This window comes from Leucoraja erinacea, chromosome 8 (genome assembly GCF_028641065.1).
Source record: "Leucoraja erinacea ecotype New England chromosome 8, Leri_hhj_1, whole genome shotgun sequence".
NCBI classification, from domain to species: Eukaryota; Metazoa; Chordata; class Chondrichthyes; order Rajiformes; family Rajidae; genus Leucoraja; species Leucoraja erinaceus.
Genome location: NC_073384.1, coordinates 15,934,745 through 15,960,320, shown reverse-complemented (window position 1 = coordinate 15,960,320; position 25,576 = coordinate 15,934,745). Strand labels below are relative to the sequence as shown.

General features: G+C 43.7%; 1 protein-coding gene across 1 annotated transcript in view; it reads left to right on the top strand.

The window, feature by feature from the left end:
* LOC129699352 (metabotropic glutamate receptor 1-like) overlaps positions 1 to 20,325 on the top strand; it is a 186,311-nt gene extending 165,986 nt beyond the window's left edge. The window contains exon 8 of the mRNA XM_055639051.1: positions 18,325 to 20,325. Within this exon, the coding sequence (XP_055495026.1) occupies positions 18,325 to 19,135 (811 nt within the window). The 3' untranslated portion in view covers positions 19,136 to 20,325. The remainder of the gene's footprint in view (positions 1 to 18,324) is intronic.
* The last annotated feature ends 5,251 nt before the right edge of the window (positions 20,326 to 25,576 follow it).

Here is a 25,576-nt window from a genome sequence, read left to right as displayed (position 1 = left end):
GATGGGACTAGGGGAAAATAAGTGTTCGGCACGGACTTGTAGGGCCGAGATGGCCTGTTTCCGTGCTGTAATTGTTATATGGTTATAATATGTGACGAACATGTTGCTAAGACTAATTCTTATCTGCCTGCACATAATCTATATCCCTCCATTCCCTGCATATCCATATTGCTATCCCAAAGTCTCTTAAATGCTACTATTGTATCACCTCCACCCCCAACCCTGGACGCGTGTTCCAGGCACTCACCACTCTCGGTGTAAATTAATTCCTACATCTCCTTTAAGCTTTGCACCTCTCAACTTAAAGATTTGCCCACTGGTATTTGAATTCTCCATCCTGGGATAAAGGTTCTGTCTATACTATCTCTGCCTTGTATAATATCTTATACTTCTATTTGGTTTTCTTGCATCCTCCAGCATTCCAGTTGAATTAACTGCATTTATTTAGCACCAACCCAGAGAGATTTATGTCCATTGAAGAATCACAGTTACAATGTTGGAAACATAGAAAGTGAGTTTCGAACAGTAAGGTCCCACCAATAGAATGAGTAAATTCTGATTTCCCTCAGTAATGAGTGGGCTCATCTCGGCTGACGTCTGTAAGTCGATTTTATCCATGTTGGAAAATACACAAAAATCATTTCATGTGGTAACCATAACTCCACAATATTGTAATGAATCAATATCACATAAGACTGATAGCAAAGAGCAAGTACTAGGAGGGCATAGAGAGAGAGAGAGAGAGGAACAGATGTATATATGTAGTTGGATTTTATCATTTAATAATATTATGGCAGCACGTTTGAATGGAGGGATATCCATAACTTGGGCGATTGTAACCCGAGGACACCTGTAAGCAGATGTAAAAAAAATGATTGAGGGAAGGACTTTGGCCAAATCAAGTGAGATTACATTCCATGTCCATGGTGAAAAATGCCATGTGACTTTTCACATTCATCTACGAAGTCACGCAAGGGTCCTGATTCGCCTGACTTGCTTACTTACTTACTGCCTATTATACCTCCTGGCATGTAGGGCAGCAACGAAGGTCATCCACTCCTTGTTGATTCCTTCAGTTGCTGTTTCGGTGATATATTTGTTTAACGAGACAGGGTTGTTAGCCCTGTGCTCAACCTCCAATCTGGAGGACCAGTGCATTGCTCTTCGTCTCGCCTCTACCCTTCGACCTGTCCAGCATGGGAGATCGTAACAGGAGGCGAATTTCCCGCTGGCATAGCTCCAGGGGTAACTGAGACACACAAGCTCCCCGACCATGACAAGGTTGCAATCCAGTTGCAGCCTGAGGCCACATGCAAATTGGAGGAACGGCACTTCATATTTTGCTTGAGCAGCTTACAATACAGTGATATGAACATTGATTTTTCGTATTTCAAGTAACTCCTGTATTCTTTACCCACTCCCCCTTTCTCCCCCACCCTAGTCATCCTACTCGTTCCAGTGTTTCCAGCCATGTATTCCTGTTATTAGCATATCTTCTCTAGCCAATAATGGGCCATTATGGACTCCATGAGGTTTAGTTTAGTTTAGTTTAGTTTAGTTTAGTTTAGTTTAGTTTAGTTTAGTTTAGAGATACAGCATGGAAATGGGTCCTTTGGCCCAATGAGTGTGCGCCAACCAGCGAACCCCATACACTAGCACTATCCCATACACTAGGGACAATTTACAATCTTTACCGAAGCCAATTAGCCTACAAACCTATACGTTTTTGGAATGTGGGAGGAAACCAGAGCACCCGGGAAAAACCCACGCAGTAACGTGAAGAACCTCCAAACTCCGTACAGACAGCGCCCGTAGTCAGGATCAAACTCCAGTCTCTGGCACGGTACGCCAGCAACTCTACCCGCTACTCCACCATGCCGCCCTGTCGTCTGTTGCCGGCACTGTTTTGTACTGATCTTCTCTGACGTTCAGTCTAAAGAAGGGTTCCGACCAGATTCATTGCCTATTCCTTTTCTCCAGAGATGCTGCCTGACCCTCTGAGTTACTCCAGTCTTTTGTGCTTATCTTCATCCTGATACGGACAGCTCATCTGCAAGGCTGCTTCTGCCAACAAAGCGGTACTCCCATGGTATTGCACTAGAGTTACAGTCTGCGCTGCAGTGTTGAGACTAGGACATGAGCCCTTGACCTCCTGACATGGTCAGGACTGCTGGTCGTGACTTGTGACTGACACCATGGGCATTGTTTGGGCAGATCAATATGAAGGTGTGCAGATAAAGCTTCTGAATGAAAAAACTAGCACAGGTTCCGACTTTATCAGAGTCTCGCACAACCAACTGCATTTCTGTCCCTCCAATTATTTACTGTAAAACTCTGCTAATCGGGAATGGGAAGTTCTGATGGTCTGGCATCTGTCTCACTGTTTGGACCGGAATGTGAGCAGGGGGTGCGGAATGTGATCGGGAAGTGTGACCCGGGATGGATCTGGACCGTGGGCTGCGTGTGTCTGTCCGGCGCTGGGGACGGGGCCCAGAACACGTTTGGTCGAGAGGATGAGGCAGTTTGGAGTCTAAGTGAGGATCTAGAATGTGTAGGAAGGAACTGCAGATGCTGATTTAAACCGAAGATAGACACAAAATGCTGTAGTAGCTCAGCAGGACAGGCAGCATCTCTGGATAGAAGGGATGGGTGACGTTTCGGGTCAACACCATTCTTCAGACTCAACCCAAAACTTCACCCATTCATTCTATCCAGAGATGCTGCCTGTCCCGCTGAGTTATTCCAGCATTTTGTGTCGATCTTGAGGATCTAGAATGCTTGTATATTTCCCACTCCCTTTAAACTTACTTGAATTCACTGGCAAATTTATAATGCCGCTATGTAACATGTAAAAATAAAAGTGATATCAAATCAAGTTTGTCACATGCATAGGTACAGTGAGGTGCAGGTACAATGAAAAACTTGCTTGCAGCAGCATCACAGACACATAGACAACACACAAAAACAAATTATATATAAATTACACATAGATTCTACAAGACATGAAAAAAACAAGGAGGAGGAGCCATCTTGGGGAATGGCTGCTAATCAGCAGCCGTCCGTTTAATTCATTTTTTTTTCAGTTTTTAGTTAGTTTTGTTCGTCGTTTTTTCGGAGAAATCGACTTCTTATTTTGGGGGGAAGGAGGTAACCTTACTTCTAGGTCCCTACCTGGAAGGTGAGGCAGCTTTTTCTCTGGGCTGCCCGTCGACCTGTCCTCGTGGCCTACCAGCGGGCTTGGAGCGCCGTTTCCTGGTGGGGACCGCCCAGCACCTCGGCTTCGGTGGCGGCACTGCGCTGGAGCGCCATCGCGGAGCAGAGTGGGCGATGCCTTGCCTGGGTTGCCGCGCTGGATCGATGCGCTGGAGCTCCGGTGAGCTGGACCGCCGAGAACAACACCTCCGGGCTGCGGGTCTGCGGAGCGGAGCGGGTGGCGCTGACATTAACATCGGGAGCCTTGGAGCTCCAACGGTGCGTCCTTATCGGCTTCGGAAGCCGACAATCCCCTGCTAGGAAGTGGCCGTTCCAGGTGGCCCAGCCACTGTGAGGACTCTCCCGACGCCGGGGCAAGACCACCCGGCTAGAACGGCCAGGAACATCGGGCCTCCGTTGAGGCAACAGCGGTGGCCTTAATAGGCCTGACTTTTGGGAGAACTGGGGTTGGGGACTGGACTTTTGTACCTTCCCCCACAGTGGTAACCACTGTGGGGGGATGATTTTTCTGTGTGTAAGGTACTTTGTTAGTCTGTGTCCAAGATGGCTGTCGGAAGAGAGCGTGGACGCTGGCGCGCTTTAGCTGCCGCTGCTCCCTCTTCACATTGTGTTTTTTCATTTTTTTTTATTTTGTGTCTTTGGAGCGATTTCTATCTTTAATTTGTGTATTGATGATGTCCTTATTATTTATTTTTCTCCGACTATATGTTTTTTTTCTCTTCTGTTTAATCTTTGTAAGGTGACCTTGAGATTTGAAAGGCGCCCGAAAATAAAATTTATTATTATTATTATTATTATGAAAAGACTGCAAAAATAGACAAATAAGTTATTTCCAGGTGCAACAGAGGTTCACCTGTATCTCCTCCAACCTCCTCTACTTCATCCGCTGCTCTAGATGTCAGCTGATCTACATCGGTGAGACTAAGCGGCGGTTGGGCGATCATTTTGCCGAACACCTCCGCTCAGTCCGCAAGAACCTACCTGACCTCCCGATGGCTCAGCACTTCAACTCCCTCTCCCATTCCCAATCCGACCTCTTTGTCCTGGGTCTCCTCCATTGCCAGAGTGAGCAACACCGGAAATTGGAGGAACAGCACCTCATGTTCCGCTTGGGGAGCCTGCATCCGGCGGGCATGAACATTGAATTCTCCCAATTTTGTTAGCCCTTGCTCTCTCCTCCCCTTCCTTAGCCCTCGAGCTGTCTCCTCCCATCCCCCAGCCCTCGGGCTCCTCCTCCTCCTTTTTCCTTCCTTCTCCCCGCCACCCCCTATCAGTCTGAAGAAGGGTTTCGGCCCGAAACGTTACCTATTTCCTTCGCTCCATAGATGCTGCTGCACTCGCTGAGTTTCTCCAGCATTTTTGTGTACCTTCAAATAAGTTCTTAGTTGTGCAAGAGGTCATTTGTAAATGTTTTGTTGCCGCCATAGATTAGGGTTGTGTGAGTTAGTTCCTGATAGTTGTAGGAAAATAGCTGTTCTGATGGTGTGGAACTTCAGGCCTCTGTTCTTCCTGCCTTATGGTAGCAGTGGGAAGAGGGAACAGCATGCATGGTATTCCTTGATAATAGGTGCCACCTTCTTCAGGCAGTACCTCTTGTAGATGCTTTTGATGGTGGGACTGCAGTGCCTTTGCTGGACATGGCTGAGTCCATCACTCTCTGCAGTCTCTTGGGCACTTAAAGAAATAACATTCAAAAGTCCAGAAAAGCTAGTCCAGCATGACTGAAGCCCCGAGAGTGCAGGATTATCGGAGTTTTACTGTACATGTTTATTTAACAATATTGTGTTCCCAGGAATGTCTTCCTCAATGAGAGTGCTAATTAAAGACTTGGTGATGAAGTCAGTCTCTCGACCTTTGGGACCTGCACTCGGTATTGTGATGTACTGTACCTTATTGTGCCCTGATCTCAGCCTTCTGCACCTCTTGCAATATACTTCCTTGTGATCAGCTGGTGGTGACTCCTGCGACCTTGTAAAAAGAACATTATCAATCTCCAAATTGAATCAAAGTTAGACACAAAAAGCCTGGAGTAACTCATCGGATCAGACAGCATCTCTGGAGAAAAGGAATAGGTAATGTTTCGGGTCGAGACCCTTCTTCAGACTGAGAGTCAGGGGAAAATGAAACGAGAGATATAAACGGTCAGATAGAGAGATGTAGATGAAAAATATGCAAAAAAGTAACGATGATGAGGAAAACAGGCCATTGTAAGCTGTGAGTTAGGCGAAAATGAGTTACAGACAAGGAAACTCAACAAGAAGACTTTGAAATTAGACCTGGGTGGGGGTGGGATGGAGAGAGAGGGGTTATTTGAAGTTAGAAAAAACAAAATTCATATCTCAGGGTCATAAGCTGCCCAAGCGAAATATGAGGTGCTGTTCCTCCAATTTGCGTTTGGCCTCACTTGGTTAAAGGAGGAGGCCCAGGACAGAAAGGTCAATGTGGGAATGAGATGGGGAATTAAAGTGTTTGGCAACCAGGAAATCAGGTAGGCCCAGGCGGATCGAGCGATGGTGTTCACCGAAGCGATCGCCCAGTCTACGTTTGGTCTCGCCAATGTATAAGAGTCCACACCAGCGGTTCAGCATTGAGATTTCAGATAACCTTTCACTGAGTTATCTGAAAGAGATAACTGCAAGTGATAATGACCAAAATATTTCATGGCCAATTAAGTGTTTTGGAGAAATGTGGTTCTCATATTCACTTTGTGCAGGATTTCACAACGAGCAATTTCTTCAGCCCTTTGTTTTGGTACAGTTATTGGCCAGAACCCAGGGGAGAAATACTTTTCTTCATACTATCGGAGGATTTTTTTTAAGTCCATCTATGAATGTAGGAAGGCCCCGGTTTACAGTATCTACTGAAAGTCATCTCTGGCAATAGTGCACTCCCTCAGTGACAGCCAAGAGTTTTGTGTTCATATTCTACTTATTGATATTAAGTGTTATTCACAAGACCAGCACTAAGGATGGCACAGTGATGCAGCAGTAGGGTTGCTGCCTTACAGCGCCAGAGATCAGGGATTGATCCTGACTACTGGTGCTGTCTGTACGGAGTTTATACGTTCTCCCTGTGACCATGTGGATTTTCTCCGGATGCTACGGTTTCCTCCCACATCCCAGGTTTGTAGGTTAATTGGCTTATGCCTAATTGTCCCTTGTGTGTAGGAATAGAGCTCGTGTATAGAAACATAGACATAGAAAATAGGTGCAGGAGTAGGCCATTCGGCCCTTCGAGCCTGAACCGCCATTCGATATGATCATGGCTGATCATCCAACTCAGTATCCTATCCCTGCCTTCTCTCCATACCCACTGATCCCTTTAGCCACAAGGGCCACATCTAACTCCCTCTTAAATATAGCCAATGAATTGGCCTCAACTACCTTCTGTGGCTGAGAATTCCACAGATTCACCACTCTCTGTGTAAAAAATGATTTTCTCATCTCGGTCCTAAAAGACTTCCCTCTTATCCTTAAACTGTGACCCCTAGTTCTGGACTTCCCCAACATTGGGAATAATCTTCCTGCATCTAGCCTGCATCTAGGTTGGTGATCGCTGGTTAGCACGGACTGTGTGGGCCAAAGGGCCTGTTATCATGCTGTATATCTAAACTAAACTAAACTAAAATTTATTGCTTATGCCTAAATGCCCGAATAGATAATGCCTACCCACCTTCCTAGAGTCACTGAGCTGTACAGCATGGAAACAGGCTATTCGTCCCAAACCATCCATGCCCAAACGAGTTACTCCCACCTACCAGTGTCTGCCTCAAACATTTGCAAAACTTCCCTATGCAAGTACCTGTCCACTTGTCTTTTAAGTGTTGAAATTGTACACGCTGCTGCCACCTCCTCTGGCAGATCGTCCCATGTATGCATTGTCATCTCAGCCAGAAACTCGCCACTCAGATTCCTTTTAAATCTTTCTCCTCTCATCTTAAAGCTATGCCCTCTAGTTTTAGATGCCACCACCCAAGAGAAAGGACTGTGGCTTTTCACTTTATTGATGACCCTCAGCCTTCTTGAAGGCTGCAGTCCTGATGAAAGTGCTTCCACAGTGCTGTTGGGGAGGGAGTTCCAGGATTTAAACTCAGTGTTGAGAAAGGACCAGCAATATATTTCCACATTTGGACAGTGTATGGCCTGCAGGGGAAGCAGCAGGTAATGGTGTTCCCATGCCTTGTCCTTCTCGGTGGTATAGTCTGCGTTTGAGGAGCTTGGGTGAGTAGTAACTGATCATTTTGTGGAAGACACACACCGCAGCCACAATGAAACGTTGGTGAAGTGAGTGAAGGATTAGGGTGGGTGATGGAGTGCCAAATAAACACAGGGCTTTGATCTGGATGGTGTCAAGATTCTTGGAGCTACTCTCAAGGAGCAGAATCTGTCTGAAAATTTCTGATGGAGGCAAGGATGTTACCTCTGGAGTCACAGCTGGGGCTTGCTTCCCACCTCACTCTATGGTCAGCCCAGTGCTGCTGAAATGGAAAGTTTTGATGGTAATATACTGATAGGCAGAACTTATCTTTCTGATGTAAAACAGAAGATGTTCAGTGAGGATGCAGGTGCTATGTGATTGATTCAGTGCTTATAATTAAAGGGTATCTAATTGGCATATCATTCACGGCATTGCATTCTGTCCATGTTACTGTGTGCATGTAATAAATAATGGCTTAATCAACAACTTCACTATCACTGCTCCCACTCCTGCCTATAAGGGTCACTGCCCCGTCACACCCATAATACCATCATCCCCAACATTTTCAGCACATTCTCTCATCCTACTATATCTTTATCCTACTCGCATGCCCATCAACCCCTTACCCCAGAATGTCTCCACCACAACCCACCCCAACCAAACCCATCTCCACAACCTCCCCTCCACCAAACCGCATCTACTCCCACGCCCACCTTTACCCTATTACCACACCACACCTCCAACTCACTCCAATACCACCACATCCTCACCACACCCACAAGAAACCTATATCTCAAACACACAATTCCATCTCCTTTCTTTCTGGGGCCTAATGTAAAGTTCATTGCTATGATTGGGCAATGTTATGAAGACGGGTGGGGTTGTTTTCTTTTGGAACAATGGAGACCGAGGAAAGTATTTTGAGAGGCCCAGACAAAGGGCGTAGGCAAAACCCAGTTCCCTCAGTAGAGGTCAATAATTGGACTCCACAGATTTAAGGATTAGTGGAGGAATCTGTTTCAGCCTCTAAATTGGATTTGTAATTCAGCAACCAAATGAGTGAAGAAGGCGGAAGCTCTTATTACAGTCGATCTTTCCTACCATCAATGACAAGGCAGTCAAAAAATAGTTGTTCTAACAGCGGGCAGAGGCCTAAGGAAACCTCTTTCTGTGCTGTAGATTTCTATATATCGTCCACTTCCTCTTTTTGACACAGCTGGGATGGTCCATGGAAGCATGAAAGAGTGTGCTGTGGCGTCAGCCTAAACACGGGCCACTCATGCTCGAACCCTCGTCAGGAGATACTATCAGGTTCCCGGAAGTTGCAGGTGGTTGCCGGAGGTTGCAGGTAGTGGAAGCAGGTAGGGAGACTGACAAAAACCTCCGGGAACCTCCGGGAGCCGCACGGAAACCTTAGGTGGGGCGCAAAGTCTCCAGAGGTTTCCGTTCAGGTTTCCTAAGTGGGACAGGGGCATAAGGGCGTCTTGATTTAGGTTAGGTTGGAGAATGTAGATTTGCAGCAATAAGTGGTTGAAAAGCAAGAAAGCATTTTTCGTGCAGAGAGGATTATTACGTTGAATCTCCTTTTACTCTTTGGTATTTTAAATATGTTCATTTTAAGATTAAAATAAAAATAACAAAAGACGAACAAAAACATAGTAATAAAAATAAAAGGATTTGTTCTACAAAATTTGGATTCATTCAAAAGGCCGCACTTAATGGCCTAGAAAGTCGCACGCGGCCTTAAGGCCTTAAGGCCGCAGGCACCCAACCCCTGTACTAGATGCAGGAAAAATGTTCCTGATGTTGGGGGAGCACAGAACCAGGGGTCACAGTTTACGAATAAGGGGTGGGTCATTTAGGACTAAGATGAGGAAAAACTTTATCATCCAGAGAGTCTATGGAATTCTCTGCCACCGAAGGCAGTGGAGGCCAATTCACTGGATGTTTTCAAGAGAGAGTTAGATTTAGCTCTTAGGGCTAAAGGAATCAAGGGATATGGGGAGAAAGCAGGAATGAGGTACTGATATTAGATGATCAGCCATGGTCATATTGAATGGCAGTGCTGGCTTGAATGGCCTACTTCTGCACCTATTTTTCTATGTTTCAATGTCTAGGTGGAATAAATAAAGAGAAGAATGGGCGACTGGATCATTGATTGACTGGCTAGTCTTACGAATGGGCATATTTCACATTTGTAGGATGGAAATATGAAAGGCTCAATGGGTTAATGGAGAGATGAAGTGTATAAAATGCATTGATAAATGGATGAACAGACTATTGGGATATGGTTAGAAGGACGACAACAAGCTAACACCACATATGGCCACAAAAAGCTGGAGTAACTCAGCAGGACAGGTAGCATCTCTGGAGAGAAGGAATGGGTGACCATCTGTGGCAAATTGACTAAATCCACAGAAAGATACTCACTAGTTCCAATAACTGGATGGACAGTTGTGTGTTTGGAAATAATGAATAAGCCAATGTGCTGAAGGACAAAAAAGCTAGATAAACAAACAGGTGGCTGGCTCAGTATTTCGCTTTACACCTAATTTGCTGGCAGGCTGAGGGGATTGTTGCCAAGTGGACAGACACATAGATGGATGGTAAATAGATTGGCCTGTCAGGTGTATGCACTGGATATTTCAGACAGATGGGGAAGGACTCAATAGATACAGATTAGATAAACTAGGTTTACCAGTAGTTCAGCTAATTAGTCAAGGTGTAACTGAATGACCCAAATATAGCTGACAGCTTAATTGGACGTGCATAAATTGATTTATGACCAGCTAAGTGGATGAATAGATTGTTTGTGGACTAATTGGTTGAATGATTTACTTGACAGTTGGTGGGATAAATGAATTCCCAGCTGAATGGGAGCATTGTTCACTGGATTAATCAGTGTCTAGATTGTTGAACAGAAATATGGCTCACTATCCATCTTGATGAATAACCTTGGATACCCTTGAAGATATCTGGTTGGATAGCTAGTTGGCTATCTATTTGGATATTAGACTGGATTGTTGGATGCTTGGTTGAATGGGTGGATTGTCTGAAGTAATGTTCGAACAAATGTATACTCAATGGCCTAGATGATTTGATATCTAGAGGTATATATTAGCACGCAACAAAAGCTTTTCACAGTACCTCGGTACACTCGCGATAATAAACTAAACTGAAACATATTCACGATAAACTAGCATAATTGCGTTTCTAGCTGGTTGTATATCCTAATTGCTGACTGCCTGCCTAAACAACCAATGGGAGAATAAATATAAAGGAGCCAAGGAAATAAAATTGTTGAATGGACAGGATGTGTAGGAAGGAACTGCAGATGCTAGTTTACCCCGAAGATGGACACAAAGAGCTGGAGTAACTCAGTGGGTCAGCCAGCATCTCTGGAGAAAAGGAATAAGTGACGTTTCAGGTGGAGACCCTTCTTCAGTCTTATGAAGGGTCTCGACCTGAAATGTTACCTATTCCTCAGTCTGAAAACAGGTCTTGACCTGAAATGTCACCAATTCCTTTTCTCCAGAGATGCTGCCTGACCGCATAAGTTTACCTTGTGTCTACCTTTGTTGAACGGATAGCTGTACGAACCAAGATTTGACTGTGGAGAGATGATAATAAATAAGTAGATGGAGGATGAATGGTGAGCATGATCGATAGCTGGGAAAACAAGTGGACACATAACTTCCTATTTGACTGGTTGGGTGCAAAGTAGAAATAGATGGAATTGAAAGGGGCAAAGACAAACAAGGTGAAAGGCAAACAAGGATTGGCTTTCCTTGATACAGTCTTCCAGTGCTCTGTAGAAACTGTGTTGCATGAATGAGAGATAAAATTGAATGAAACAGGACATTTTCACTTGTAAAGAGAAGAATTTAAGAAAATTGTTAACGTTTATTCCAAAGACCACTGTGAGTGTAAATTGTTCATTGTGCCCAATGATAAAATTCCCAGCTGCAGTAGAAAATCCATTATCCAACGATGGTTTGCCATCTAGCTCACCGGGTAATATATGCCACACTCATATTCTGTTGTGCTGCTGCAAGTAAGAATTTCTGATATGCTTTCTCTGACATATGACAATACATATATGACATATGACAATCAAGACACTCTTGAATCTCTTCCCCCTTCTGACTAACCCAGTGCCCAGTTCCTGTGCTTCACTCTCACTCACCAGGCCCATTTCTCTTGAAACTAACCAGGACACAGTTATAACTTGCCCTTTCAATGTCTTATGATGTTGTTTAAAATGTGAATTAAAACACATTGAGGTTTTAAGGTATCCAATTGTCTGGAAATTCTGCTCATCTGGTAGCATGAAAGCCTCCAGTGTGCATACTTAATGGTCAAACAGTGGCAAAGGGAGACTGCACTCACCTGACTTGTCAAAAAAAGGTTTTACAGGGTCTGTAATGGCCCTAACTTTGGCAACAGTTGTGCCATCAAACAACTGAACTTGGGCAGTTTACAACCCAGTGGTAAGAACATTGATTTCTCTATCTTCAAGTAACGGTTGCATCACCTCTTTCTCTGCCCCTCCCCCACCCTAGTCATCATACAAGTTTTATTATCATTCTGTTGAGTTCCACTGTCAGTATTAATTCGTTATCACCTATCCCACAGCCAATAATGGACCAATGTGGGCTCCACGTTTCTTTGATTATCGTTGCTTTCTGCATAACTTCTATTCATTTGCCTCAAGTACCATCTATATCTCTCATTCCCCTTTCCCCTGACTCTCAGTCTGAAGAAGGGTCTCGATCCAAAACGTTACTTATTCCTTTTCTCCAGCAATGCTGCCTAACCCGCTGAGTTACTCCAGCTTTTTGTGACCGTCTTTGATTTAAACAAATATCTGCAGTTCCTCCCTAGAATGTCTGGTAAGATTAGAGAGTTTTTATCGGCCACAAAGAGCCTGTAAAAGAGCACTCATTTAATTTAATCTTTTCGGACATTTTACAAAAACAATAGGGAACATAGAAACATAGAAATTAGGTGCAGGAGTAGGCCATTCGGCCCTTCGAGCCTGCACCGCCATTCAATATGATCATGGCTGATCATCCAACTCAGTATCCCGTACCTGCCTTCTCTCCATACCCTCTGATCACCTTAGCCACAAGGGCCACATCTAACTCCCTCTTAAATATAGCCAATCAACTGGCCTCAACTACCCTCTGTGGCGGAGAGTTCCAGAGATTCAACACTCTCTGTGTGAAAAAAGTTTTTCTCATCTCGGTTTTAAAGGATTCCCCCTTATCCTTAAGCTGTGACCCCTTGTCCTGGACTTCCTCAACATTGGGAACAATCTTCCTGCATCTAGCCTGTCCAACCCCTTAAGAATTTTGTAAGTTTCTATAGGATCCCCTCTCAATCTCCTAAATTCTAGAGAGTATAAACCAAGTCTATCCAGTCTTTCTTCATAAGACAGTCCTGACATCCCAGGAATCAGTCTGGAGAACCTTCTCTGCACTCCCTCTATGGCAATAATGTCCTTCCTCAGATTTGGAGACCAAAACTGTACGCAATACTCCAAGTGTGGTCTCACCAAGACCCTGTACAACTGCAGTAGAACCTCCCTGCTCCTATACTCAAATCCTTTTGATATGAAAGCTAACATACCATTCGCTTTCTTCACTGCCTGCTGCACCTGCATGCCTACTTTCAATGACTGGTGTACCATGACACCCAGGTCTCGCTGCATCTCCCCTTTTCCTTATCGGCCACCATTTAGATAATAGTCTGCTTTCCTGTTTTTGCCACCAAAATGGATAACCTCACATTTATCCACATTATACTGCATCTGCCAAACATTTGCCCACTCACCCAGCCTATCCAAGTCACCTTGCAGTCTCCTAGCATCCTACTCACAGCTAACACTGCCCCCCAGCTTCGTGTCATCCGCAAACTTGGAGATATTGCCTTCAATTCCCTCATCCAGATCATTAATATATATTGTAAATAGCAGGGGTCCCAGCACTGAGCCTTGCGGTACCCCACTAGTCACTGCCCGCCATTGTGAAAAGGACCCGTTTACTCCTACTCTTTGCTTCCTGTTTGCCAGCCAGTTCTCTATCCACATCAATACTGAACCCCCAATGCTGTGTGCTTTAAGTTTGTATACTAATCTCTTATGTGGGACCTTGTCGAAAGCCTTCTGGAAGTCCAGATACACCACATCCACTGGTTCTCTCCTATCCACGCTACTAGTTACATCCTCGAAAAATTCTATAAGATTTGTCAGACATGATTTACCTTTCGTAAGTCCATGCTGACTTTATCCAATGATTTCACCACTTTCCAAATGTGCTGCTATCCCATCTTTAATAACTGACTCTAGCAGTTTCCCCACTACCGATGTTAGACTAACTGGTCTGTAATTCCCTGTTTTCTCTCTCCCTCCCTTCTTAAAAAGTGGGGTTATGTTTGCTACCCGCCAATCCTCAGGAACTACTCCAGAATCTAAAGAGTTTTGAAAGATTATTACTAATGCATCCACTATTTCTGGAGCTACTTCCTTAAGTACTCTGGGATGCAGCCTATCTGGCCCTGGGGATTTATCGGCCTTTAATCCATTCAATTTACCCAACACCACTTCCCGACTAACCTGGATTTCACTCAATTCCTCCAACTCCTTTGACCCGCGGTCCCCTGCTATTTCCGGCAGATTATTTATGTCTTCCTTAGTGAAGACGGAACCAAAGTAGTTATTCAATTGGTCCGCCATATCCTTGTTCCCCATGATCAACTCACCTGTTTCTGACTGCAAGGGACCTACATTTGTTTTAACTAATCTCTTTCTTTTCACATATCTATAAAAACTTTTGCAGTCAGTTTTTATGTTCCCTGCCAGTTTTCTTTCATAATCTATTTTTCCTTTCCTAATTAAGCCCTTTGTCCTCCTCTGCTGGTCTCTGAATTTCTCCCAGTCCTCTGGTATGCTGCTTTTTCTGGCTAATTTGTACGCATCATCCTTCGCTTTGATACTATCCCTGATTTCCCTTGTTATCCACGGATGCACTACCTTCCCTGATTTATTCTTTTGCCAAACTGGGATGAACAATTTTTGTAGTTCATCCATGCAGTCTTTAAATGTCTTTCATTGCATATCCACCGTCAACCCTTTTAGAATTAATTGCCAGTCAATCTTGGCCCATTCACATCTCATACCCTCAAAGTTACCTTTCTTTAAGTTCAGAACCATTGTTTCTGAATTAACAATGTCACTCTCCATCCTAATGAAGAACTCAACCATATTATGGTCACTCTTGCCCAAGGGGGCACGTACAACAAGACTGCTAACTAATCCTTCCTCGTTACTCAATACCCAGTCTAAAATAGCCTGCTCTCTCGTTGGTTCCTCTACATGTTGATTTAGAAAAATATCCCGCATACATTCCAAGATATCCTCTTCCTCAGCACCCTTGCCAATTTGATTCACCCAATCTATATGTAGATTGAAGTCACCCATTATAACTGTTTTGCCTTTGTCGCACGCATTTCTAATTTCCTGTTTGATACCATGTCCAACTTCACTACTACTGTTAGGTGGCCTGTACACAACACCCACCAGTGTTTTCTGCCCCTTAGTGTTTCGCAGCTCTACCCATACCGATTCCACATCCTCCAAACTAATGTCCTTCCTTTCCATTGCATTAATCTCCTCTCTAACCAGCAACGCTACCCCACCTCCTTTTCCTTTCTCTCTATCCCTCCTGAATATTGAATATCCCTGGATGTTCAGCTCCCAGCCCTGGTCACCCTGGAGCCATGTCTCCGTGATCCCAACTATATCATAATCATTAATGGCTATCTGCACGTTCAACTCATCCACCTTATTACGAATACTCCTTGCATTGAGACACAAAGCCTTCAGGCTTGTTTTTACAATGCTCTTATCCCTTATACAATTATGTTGAAAAGTGGCCCTTTTTGATTTTTGCCATGGTTTTGTCTGCCTGCCACTTTTACTTTTCACCTTGCTACCTATTGCTTCTTCCCTCATTTTACACCCCCCTGCCTCTCTGCTCTTGTACCCATCCCCCTGCCACATTAGTTTAAATCCTCCCCGACAGCACTAGCAAACACTCCCCCAAGGACATTGGTTCCATTCCAGCCCAGGTCCTGTTTGTACCGGTCCCACCTCCCCCAGAACTGGTTCCAATGCCCTAAAAATTTGAATCCCTCCCCCTTGCACCATTTTTCAAGCCACGTATTCATCTGCAATATCCTCTTATTTCTACTCTGACTGGCCCGTGGTACTGGTAGTAATACAGAGATTATTACCTTTGAGGTCCTACTTTTAAGTTTATCTCCTAGCTCCCTAAATTCATCTTGTAGGACCTCATCCCTTTTTTTTACCTATATCGTTGGTGCCAATATGCACCACGACGACTGCCTGTTCACCCTCCCCCTCCAGAATGTTCTGCAGCCGTTCAGTGACATCCCTGACCCTTGCACCAGGGAGGCAACATATCATCCTGGAGTCTTGTTTGCGGCCGCAGAAACACCTATCTATTCCCCTGACAATTGAATCCCCTATTGTTATTGCCCTTCCACTCCCCCCCCCCCCCCCCCCCCCCCCCCCCCCCCCCCCCCCCCCCCCCCCCCCCCCCCCCCCCCCCCCCCACCCCCCCCCCCCCCCCCCCCCCCCCCCCCCCCCCCCCCCCCCCCCCCCCCCCCCCCCCCCCCCCCCCCCCCCCCCCCCCCCCCCCCCCCCCCCCCCCCCCGTGCCGCAGAGCCACCCATGGTGCCATGAACTTGGCTGCTGCTGCATTCCCCTGGTGAGCCATCTCCCTCAACAGTATCCAAAATGGTATTGGCCACCCGTTCCCTTTCTGTCCTCTTACCTTTTACCTGCGGTGTGACCAACTCGCTGTACGTGCTATCCACGACTTTCTCAGCATCGTGGATGCTCCAGTATGAATCCAGCCGCAGTTCCAATCGTTCAATGCGGTCTGCCAGGAGCTGCAGCTGTACACACTTCCTGCAAACGTAGTCACCAGGGACACCGACCATATCCCAGATCTTCCACATGTTGCAGGCTGAGCAAACCACGGGGCCAATCTCCGCTGACATATCTTACTCCCAAATTAACTCTATATTAAATATTAAAAACGCAAAACTTTATCCTTTAAACTTTACTAATAAATACTGTACACTCAACTCCCAGAATCCTTAACTCCCAGAATCCTTAACCTGAAGGCATAAATGTAAAAATGTAAACCCGGTCCTCTTCTACCAATCAGAGGCGTCCACCAGACTCCTTCTCTGGAACGTTGCCAATTTTGGTGTCAGGTCCCTGGGCCTCTGTGAACATGCACATGAAAATGGGGTAGAAGCTGAAAGATTAAAAATTGTTGACAGCATATTTTTCATTAATTTTAAACAATAGAATAGTGTGCAAGACAAGATAAATGTGGAGAGGATGTGTTCTCTGTTGGAGAATCTAGAACGAAGGGTTCACTGTTTAAAATAGTTCACATTTAACCTGGAGGCGAGATTAATGTTTTCTCTTGGAGATCAGAAGTTTTCAGAAATCTCTTTCTGAAAAGGTGGTGGAAGCAGAGTCTTTTAATATTTTTCAGGCAGATGTAAATATATACCGTACTTGATATACAAGTGGTGAAAAATTATCACATTATATTCGGCATTGTGGAGTTGAAGTTAAATTCAGATCAGTTGTGATCTTATTGAATGATGGAGCAGTCAGCAGCCTATTCCTGCTCCTAATTCATATGCTCAGATGACAATCCATACATAACATCAGTCTCTCTGTGCCAGGACGCTCAGCAATAAATATGTCTTGGTATGCCTGTTTAAAATTCTATTCATAGAAACATAAAAAATAGGTCCAGGAGGAGGATATTTGGCCTTTCGAGCCATTCATTGTGATCATGGCTAATCATCCACAATCAGTAACCTGCCTTCTCCCCATATCCCTTGATTCCGCTAGCCCCTAGAGCTCTATCTAATTCTTTTAAATGTGTCCAGTGAATTGGCCTCCACTGCCTTCTGTGGCAGATAATTCCACAAATTCACCACTCCATGGGTGAAAACGTTTTTTTTCTCACCTCAGTTTTAAATGGCCTCCCCTTTATTCTTAGACTGTGGCCCCTGGCTCTGGACTCCCCAACATTGGGAACATTTGTTTGCATCTAGCTTGACCAGTCCTTTTATAATTTTACACATTTCTATAAGATCCTATACGATTGAATCTATACGATTCAACAAGTCTTAGCGCGTACAGCAACATTCACATCGATAAAATTCATTTACTTTCCAATAATGTCTGCAGAGGTTGCACCAGGGCTGCTTGTGCAGGAGCACAGTATCATTGACAATAATACCTGAATTTCTACACTTAATTGTATATGTTGAATCAAATTCACAGAATACTTACAGCTAATAATGTCACCGTCATTATAATTATAAATTTCAAGTCAATAAGATTAATGAAAATTAATTAAGGAAGAGCTTGGTCAACTTCTACTATGCTATCTATTAAGATTAATTTATAATATCTTACTCCAGTCGTAATAAACCGACAGAGATAGGGAGCCAAATTCCATTGGGTTTTGGCTTTACTGGTGGCATCAGGACATTGTTTCTGTGAAGTTATTGGGCCTCTTGCCTAATAACAGCAGACAATGAAATAATACTATTTGCACAATGTGTTTTGCATGCGTCACAATCTGACTTTCAATGCAAGATCATCATGGACCTGGTTCTGGGACTCTCTGTACTCTATTGTTCTTCCACATAATATGTTTTTTTTTCCCCCTTCTAAAGCAATATCAATCCATTTTGAAAATTTATGAGGATGGTAATTGAAATATCAAGCTGAAATCAGCAGAGGTTTCACCACAAAAAAAGTTTTAACTGGGTATTTACATTTTTCCTTAGTTCCAATGGAAAGTCTGTGTCGTGGTCTGAACCAGGGGCAGGACGGCCAGCGAAGGGACAGCACATGTGGCATAGACTCTCTGTCCACGTGAAGAGCAATGATGGTGCCTCTAATCAGACCGCTGTTATCAAACCCCTGACCAAACCATATCAGAATCAGATCAAAACCCTCAACTTCTCTGACGTCGGCACAAAAGGCCTTTATAATGTCGAGGAAGAGGATGAAAATGATCCTTTGAGGCCTGACATTCCTAATAGTCCAGACATGATGTTAGAGAGACGAGCAATGTCTATCACACAGCTTAAAGAATTGGAAGACTCTGATTATTTCATTTCTGATCAAATGCAAAAAGGTATTTCCTCTCAGCGGTCGGTCATGGATCAATTTCACGGAGTGGGCAATACATTTAAACCCAACATGATTGACCTTAATTCAATGCATGCTGTGCCAGTGTCAGGTAACGGGATGAATCTGCTGTACCAGCTCAATCAGGATGTGCTCCCACTGCAGATGACAACCTTCAGCCCTCAACCCATCTCACCCGTGGAAGAGGAATGTGAAACATTCGACCTCATAGGTGACTTCATGTACGACAGCACCGAGATCCAGGATGCGCCGCCCACCCCTAACAGACTTACCCTGGAGGACTCTCCGGCACTCACACCACCCTCTCCCTTCAGAGATTCGGTGGCATCCGGCAGCTCGGTTCCCAGCTCGCCCATCTCCGAATCAGTGCTGTGCTCCCCGCCGAATGTAACCTACGCTTCAGTCATTCTGAGGGACTACAAACAAACTTCCTCCACCCTGTGAAGGCTTAACTCCTGTGGCCCAGAGTCAAAGTTGCCAAGAATTTCAATGTAACATAGCCAGGGGTTGAGGCATAAGGAAGGGGTTACCTTGTGCCACAGTGCAATTCATAAAGAGATTGAAAATTGAGAAGAAAGCCAGCATGTGTCATTCCATTGGTTACCTGTAATTCTGTGGGTAAGGCTCCCCTGCAGGGTATGGGAAATGTCTACATTCTGCACAACTCTGAACAATAATTTCCAAAGTATTATTGTGTAGATGATGGGGAAAAAAAAGCCTATTTTATTGCATATCTTTTTCTCATGCAGCTTGGTTGTTAGATTATAATTGCTGGACATAGTGATCTTTTCACTGTTGCAACCCGTTAAACCACCCGTCAGTTAAATGCCACTGTTTTTTTGCTTCTTGTTTGTTAATTGGGTAGCAAGGACTGGAACATATTTATAAAGCAAAACTGAAGATCAACTCTTCGGTAATAATTCAATTAAAACCTTCGGGTTTTATTTTGTTTTTTAACCCACTGAGGTCCCAATGCAAAGGCAATGTCAGCTATCTTACTTTCTCCAGAGGATGGTGATGTTACTGGTTATGATTGAAGATAGGCTACATCTAATGGCAATGGAGCGAAAGTAATTGGGCGCTTTCCCTGTTACTCAGGCTTTGTGACCTATTTTGCAAGTGGCGGAGCACATAATGTACATGAAGCAATCCCTCACTACTATTGTCCTGGGGAAATTATTCCACCTTTATTTTGAGAAGTTGCTGTCATTTGTGTCTTCTGCTCTTTAAACTAATTTTATTTTATGAGCAAACAACTTTGTTTGTTGTATAATGGACACTTCGCTATGAGCCATACTCCACCTTAAACACTCCGTTACAAAAGGATGTGTTTTCACCAGATATTGGGTCTCTGAGCTCTTCGTCTATCACAAGATTAAGGGGAATTTTATTTATTCCAATCATGAGAAATGCCACAAGAAGTTGACATGGGTTGAAATACTCAGTAGGCAAGGAACTTCCAGCCCTGACCTGTATGGTCCATACATGACTCCAAAGCCAGGTCAATGTGAATGACAATAAACCACTCTCTAAAATGGAAGACTGTTGGTTCAAGGACAATTCAAAATGGCTGAGGAAAGTAGGCCTACCCAATGATGCCACACCTGGTGGTTAATGTATTTTTTAACATTGTCAACTCAGCTGGAAAACTGTGTGTGTGTGTGTGTGTGTGTGGGGGGGGGGGGGTCTATCAATCCATTGTCAAATTGGTATGGATGACCCGAAATAGTGGTAAAACTAACGCATCTACAGCACTGTTTTCCTAAGTATATTTGTTCTGCAAATCCTACAGGACTGTAGCAAGCTTGGACTACAGTTGGTTGTCCTTTTTGCCTATTCTCTAGATTTTGACATAGTTGGCCACACCATCCTCCACTCATGCCTTCCAGCTGAATGAATCTCTCCTGATTCTATTGCAGAAGCCAGATAATCATCTGCAATGGCCTCACATCTATCACCTCTGCTCTCCGCCAAGGTCTCTACTTTACCCCTTCCTAATTCTCACCCACTTGTCACTTCTTGGCAACAACACCAAATCAATTTCCATGCAGATGCCAATGACTCAACTCATCATTGTCCCTCCTTTCTCTAAGTCCTAACACTCTTCTCAGATATCCAGGACATGATGAGCATAAATTTATTTCAATTGAACATGAGGAAGTTGGGGACCATTTTCTTTGGTCTCCGTTGCAAACTATATTCCTTAGTCATTGACCAGACATCAACGCCATCCATCTGACAATCACCTGAGAGTGAATGCATTTGGTCTGTCATATTTAATTTTATATTGTGCTTTTAACTAAATATCCACACCAGAAGGCTACTTATTTCCATCTTCTTAGCTCTCCTGCCTGGGCTCTCTGGCTGCTTATACATCTCCCATTTTGTTACAACACAAAACCAATATCCCAGCATCTTGCTGATCACCTCCCCCATTTCTACCTTCTGTAAAAGTAAAGGTCATCCAGAACTGCTCATGCCCCAACCTGCACTATTGGATTCACCAATCACCACTATGCTTACTGACCTGCATTGTCCTTCAATGCAGTTGGCTATCAACAACTTTATTTTAACATTTTCTCCCTTTATCAAATCTGGCCCTGGTCTCATCCTGATCTCTACAGTAGCCTCAGACTGTTCCAACTCTGGGTGATTTTAGTTTGCTTCACCACTATTATTTGGTCAACTATCAGAACACTCAATTCTGTAATTCCTTCCTTGAGCCCCTTCTCTTTATCTCTCCAAGTCACTCCTATCTCTTTGACCAATGTCTGCACTGATATCTTATGTGGCTTCATGTCAAATTTTGTTTCATAATGCTTCCTTGAAGCACCTTAGAACATTATACTATTTCACATATATCATGTAAATATAAGTGATTGTTATAATTGTTGATAATATTTTGTGGTGATGTATAATGGGCATGTATAGAATGTAGAAAATGCACAATAGTTGCATAAATTTACAGTAAAATTGAACAAGTCAGCACTGATTCACTAAGTAAATAGGTAAATTATTACCTTGTGAAAGACCTGATCCAGAGAGTCTTGACTTTGATATCCTACCAAGGCTACCGTTATCTCTAAATGGCACTCTGACAAATCAAAATGGAAAATGTGGACACATAATAACAAATGGAAATTAAGAGCTTTTCCATGTGTGACTGCAGCAATTAGGAACAGACTTCCAAACAATCCAATCCAAAAACATGAAGGGACTATCAAAGTAGGACTTTATCTTGCACTAAACATATTCCCTTTATCATGTATTAATACACAGTGGACGGACTGATTGTAATCACGTATTGTCTTTCCACTGACGGGTTAGCATGCAACGAAAGCTTTTCACACGACACTAAACTAAACAGCAGTACAATCCACCGCCTCATTTCCAATTATCTGGTTTCAGTACAAGTGCTAAATTTTTATTGTACAGTTTCCATACAAAAGAGAGTCTAAGTAAATGAGCTTGTGGGTAAACAAAGAAGATCTTTGCATTCCGAGCCGTGCTTTTTTAGTGATTTCCCCAGAATCTTGAACAAAGTTGTTAAATGGCAACGATCTTCCATGTACAGTAGTTATTAAAGTGATCAAAGGTATCATGCTTCTGCTGTAACTTGCTCAATGGCACATAGAACACTTGTCACATAGACAGACGTTCAATGCATTTTGGAGGAAAATGCAGTTCAACATATTATTTCTTATTTCATTTGTCATTAGGATTTCTAATAGTCTGAATTGTTTCTGTGTAAAACTTTCTACAAGGACCTTTTGTGAAAATGAAAACACATTAGTAAGAATATTCCACAGCTTGAGAGTACAAATTTGAGTAATTTTGCCCAGAAATAGATGGGGTTTTTTTAATTTATGCTGTGTGTGCTTTGAAATGCTGACCATAGCATTTGCAATGTTCCCCAATGTAAGGTGATATTCCTCAATTCAAAAATCTCACACCTGACATTTTTTCCTCAGAAAAACATTGTGCTACTGGGGCGATTTCACAATTTTCCAATATAAATGTGGTACATTGTTATCTTCTATATAAAGGAATATTTACATCCAACAGAATATGGCTTTGATTCAGTTAGAAGCAATGTTGCTTTGGACTGAATGTTGTGGAATTTCTCAGGTGCATCCACAGATCTCAGGGCCCTGTTCATATTGGGACCCCCCTGGGGTCCTGGCCAATATTTGTCTGTCAACATTTCTGAGACTAGTTGAACCTCACATTAATACTTGTTCGAGCTTGATGACCATTGCAATTCCTAAGCTACCTTACTTTAGTAGAAGAAAATGCTTTGGGATGTCATGAAAGTGGGTATGTAAGTCCTCGTTTTACCTGTGATTACTCCGAAGCTTCTTTCAAACAGAAAAAAAAACACAGCACAGAGCCATATAACATGGAATCAGGCCCTTCCATGTCGACCAGTATACCCCACCTACACTAGTTCTATCGGCCAGTGTTTGCCCCATATCCTCGTAGACCCATCCTATCCATGTACCTGTCCAAATGCTTCATAAAACATTGTGATAGTACCTGCCTCAACTACCTCCTCTAGCACCTCGTTCCATATACCACCCTATGTGTGAAAAGGTTGCCCGTCAGACAGCTAAATATAAATCAGAATCATACTTTATTCGCCAAGTATGTTTTGTAGGAATTTCATTGGCCAGGTCAGTCATACAATTAAAAGCAACAAATCACACAAAAACACATTTTAACATGAACATCCACCACAGTGACTCCTACACATTCCTCACTGTGATGGAATGCGAAATAAAGTTCAAGTCCTTCCTTTTGTTCTTCCTCAGTCGGGGGCCTCGAGCCCTCCATTGATGGGATGGTCCTCACTCCCGCAGCCGGCGGCGTTTGGGCCCTCCGCATCGAGGTGATCTGCCCCCACATCGGGGGAATGTCAGCTCCCCCGCACCGGGCGATCGAACCTCGCATCAGGGCTGGTCGAGTCTTCCACAGTGTTGGAGCTCCCGACTAGCCTCTCCCGAGACTGCGAGCCCTAGATGGTTAGTCCACGGTGGTCGCGGTGGGCACGATCCCAGGCAAGGGATCCGCTCCGATGTTAAGTTCGCGCCCCGCAGTGGGACTCACAACAGTCCGAGGAGGCCTCCAGCTCCAGCGATGGTAGGCCGCAGAGCCTGGATAATGTGATCTGAAAATTGATCACATCTCCGGGAAAGTAAGGATTTGAAAAAAAGTTTCCCCCAATCACCTCCCCCCTCCCCCCATATAAAACATACCGAAGAACATTAAAACAAACTTTTAACGCACTAAAAAATAACAAAAAGAAAGAAAAAACGAACAGACTGCCAGCAGAGCTGCCATCTCCCCGGCGCCCCTGGTGGTCAATTATGTCGAAAGTGGTCCATTATGTCTATAACAAGTCTGTGTAAGAGTTATCCAAAGAATCACAGCCCCCCACATCTTCTCAACAGCCTGTTTTCTCTCAATTACCTATTAATTTCTCTTTACAATGTCACAATTAAATATCCCTCCAAAATGCACTCAATACATTTCAGACCTGAAACCTTTGCTGCTCAAAAATGTTACTTCTTTTGTCTTACTTGCCAATTATATTTCTTTGGACTCTTTTTACCAATGGGAACTTTTCCTCTCCATCTCTTCTGATTATGATTTTAGATACCTCCCTAAGAACCCTTCTCAACCTTCTGGGAGAACAAGTGCAGTTTCTCTAGTCATTCTTAATTATGGGCCTACCATGCTGCATTTTAGTAAATCCCATTTGTAAGTCCATATATATTAAACCAACCATAATGTTACCTCACCAAAACATACCTTCATAATTTGCCTTATCAATCAACAATTGTCCAAGTAACTGCTAATTCTGTTCCTGATCATCTTTTCCAGAAAGTTCCCACATCTCAGAGGTCAAACCGATAATCCCGCGACAGTTTATGAAGAAATCCTACCATGGTCACAGAATTGCAATAAACCCACGGTCCCATATATATAAGGCTGCTCAAAATCAATGTAGAACTCAGGGGAGTCCACACTGAAAGCAAAATGCCCCAACATATTATCCAGAAGCTATAACATGGAATTATGGTATTCTCTACAATAGTTCATTTTAGTGCTTGGTAGCTATGTCAAGTTAGGTCGTGAATCAGCCATGATCTCAAGGAATGGCAAAAAATACTCAAGGACAAAAGAAAACAATTGGAGGAACTCAGTGGGTCAGACATCATCGGCTTTCCATTTCCATCCACAGATGCTATCAAGCCCATTGACTTTCTCCAGCAGTTTGTTTTTTTATGCTCCAGATTCCAGCATCTGCAGGCTCTCGTGTCTCAAGAACTAAATAGCCCTCTTCAACCACAGTGCTGTAAATCTTTGTAACTCTGTTCCAGGGAGCTTGGAAAAACAGTGGCACAGCTAGTGAAACTGCAATTTCACAGTGCCAGAGACTAAGGTTCAGACCTAATACAGCTGAGGACAGGCCATTCGGCGCTGTCCTTTAGTGATGTCTCAGTATAGCTTCCATGTTCTTCCTCTGATTATGCGTTTCATCCTGGCACTCTGGTTTCCTCCCACATCCCAAAGATGTGCAGTTTGCTAGGTTAACTGGCAATTGCAAATGGACCCTGGTGTTCAGGTGACTGGTAAAATCTGGAGAGGTTTGATGAGATGTGGGAAGAATAAATTAAATGGACTATGTATGATGAGTACAGAGATATGTACAAAGTGGGTTGAAGGTCCTGTTTTCAATGTCCATCTCTCTATAACTATAGCTGTGAATACTCAGTCACTCAATACATTAAAGATAAAGATGGCTAGAATTTGGAGGACAAAAAAAGAATCATGTTATACTATATTGGTGGGTGTACAGAGAATCTTAAACTTCCAGCCATG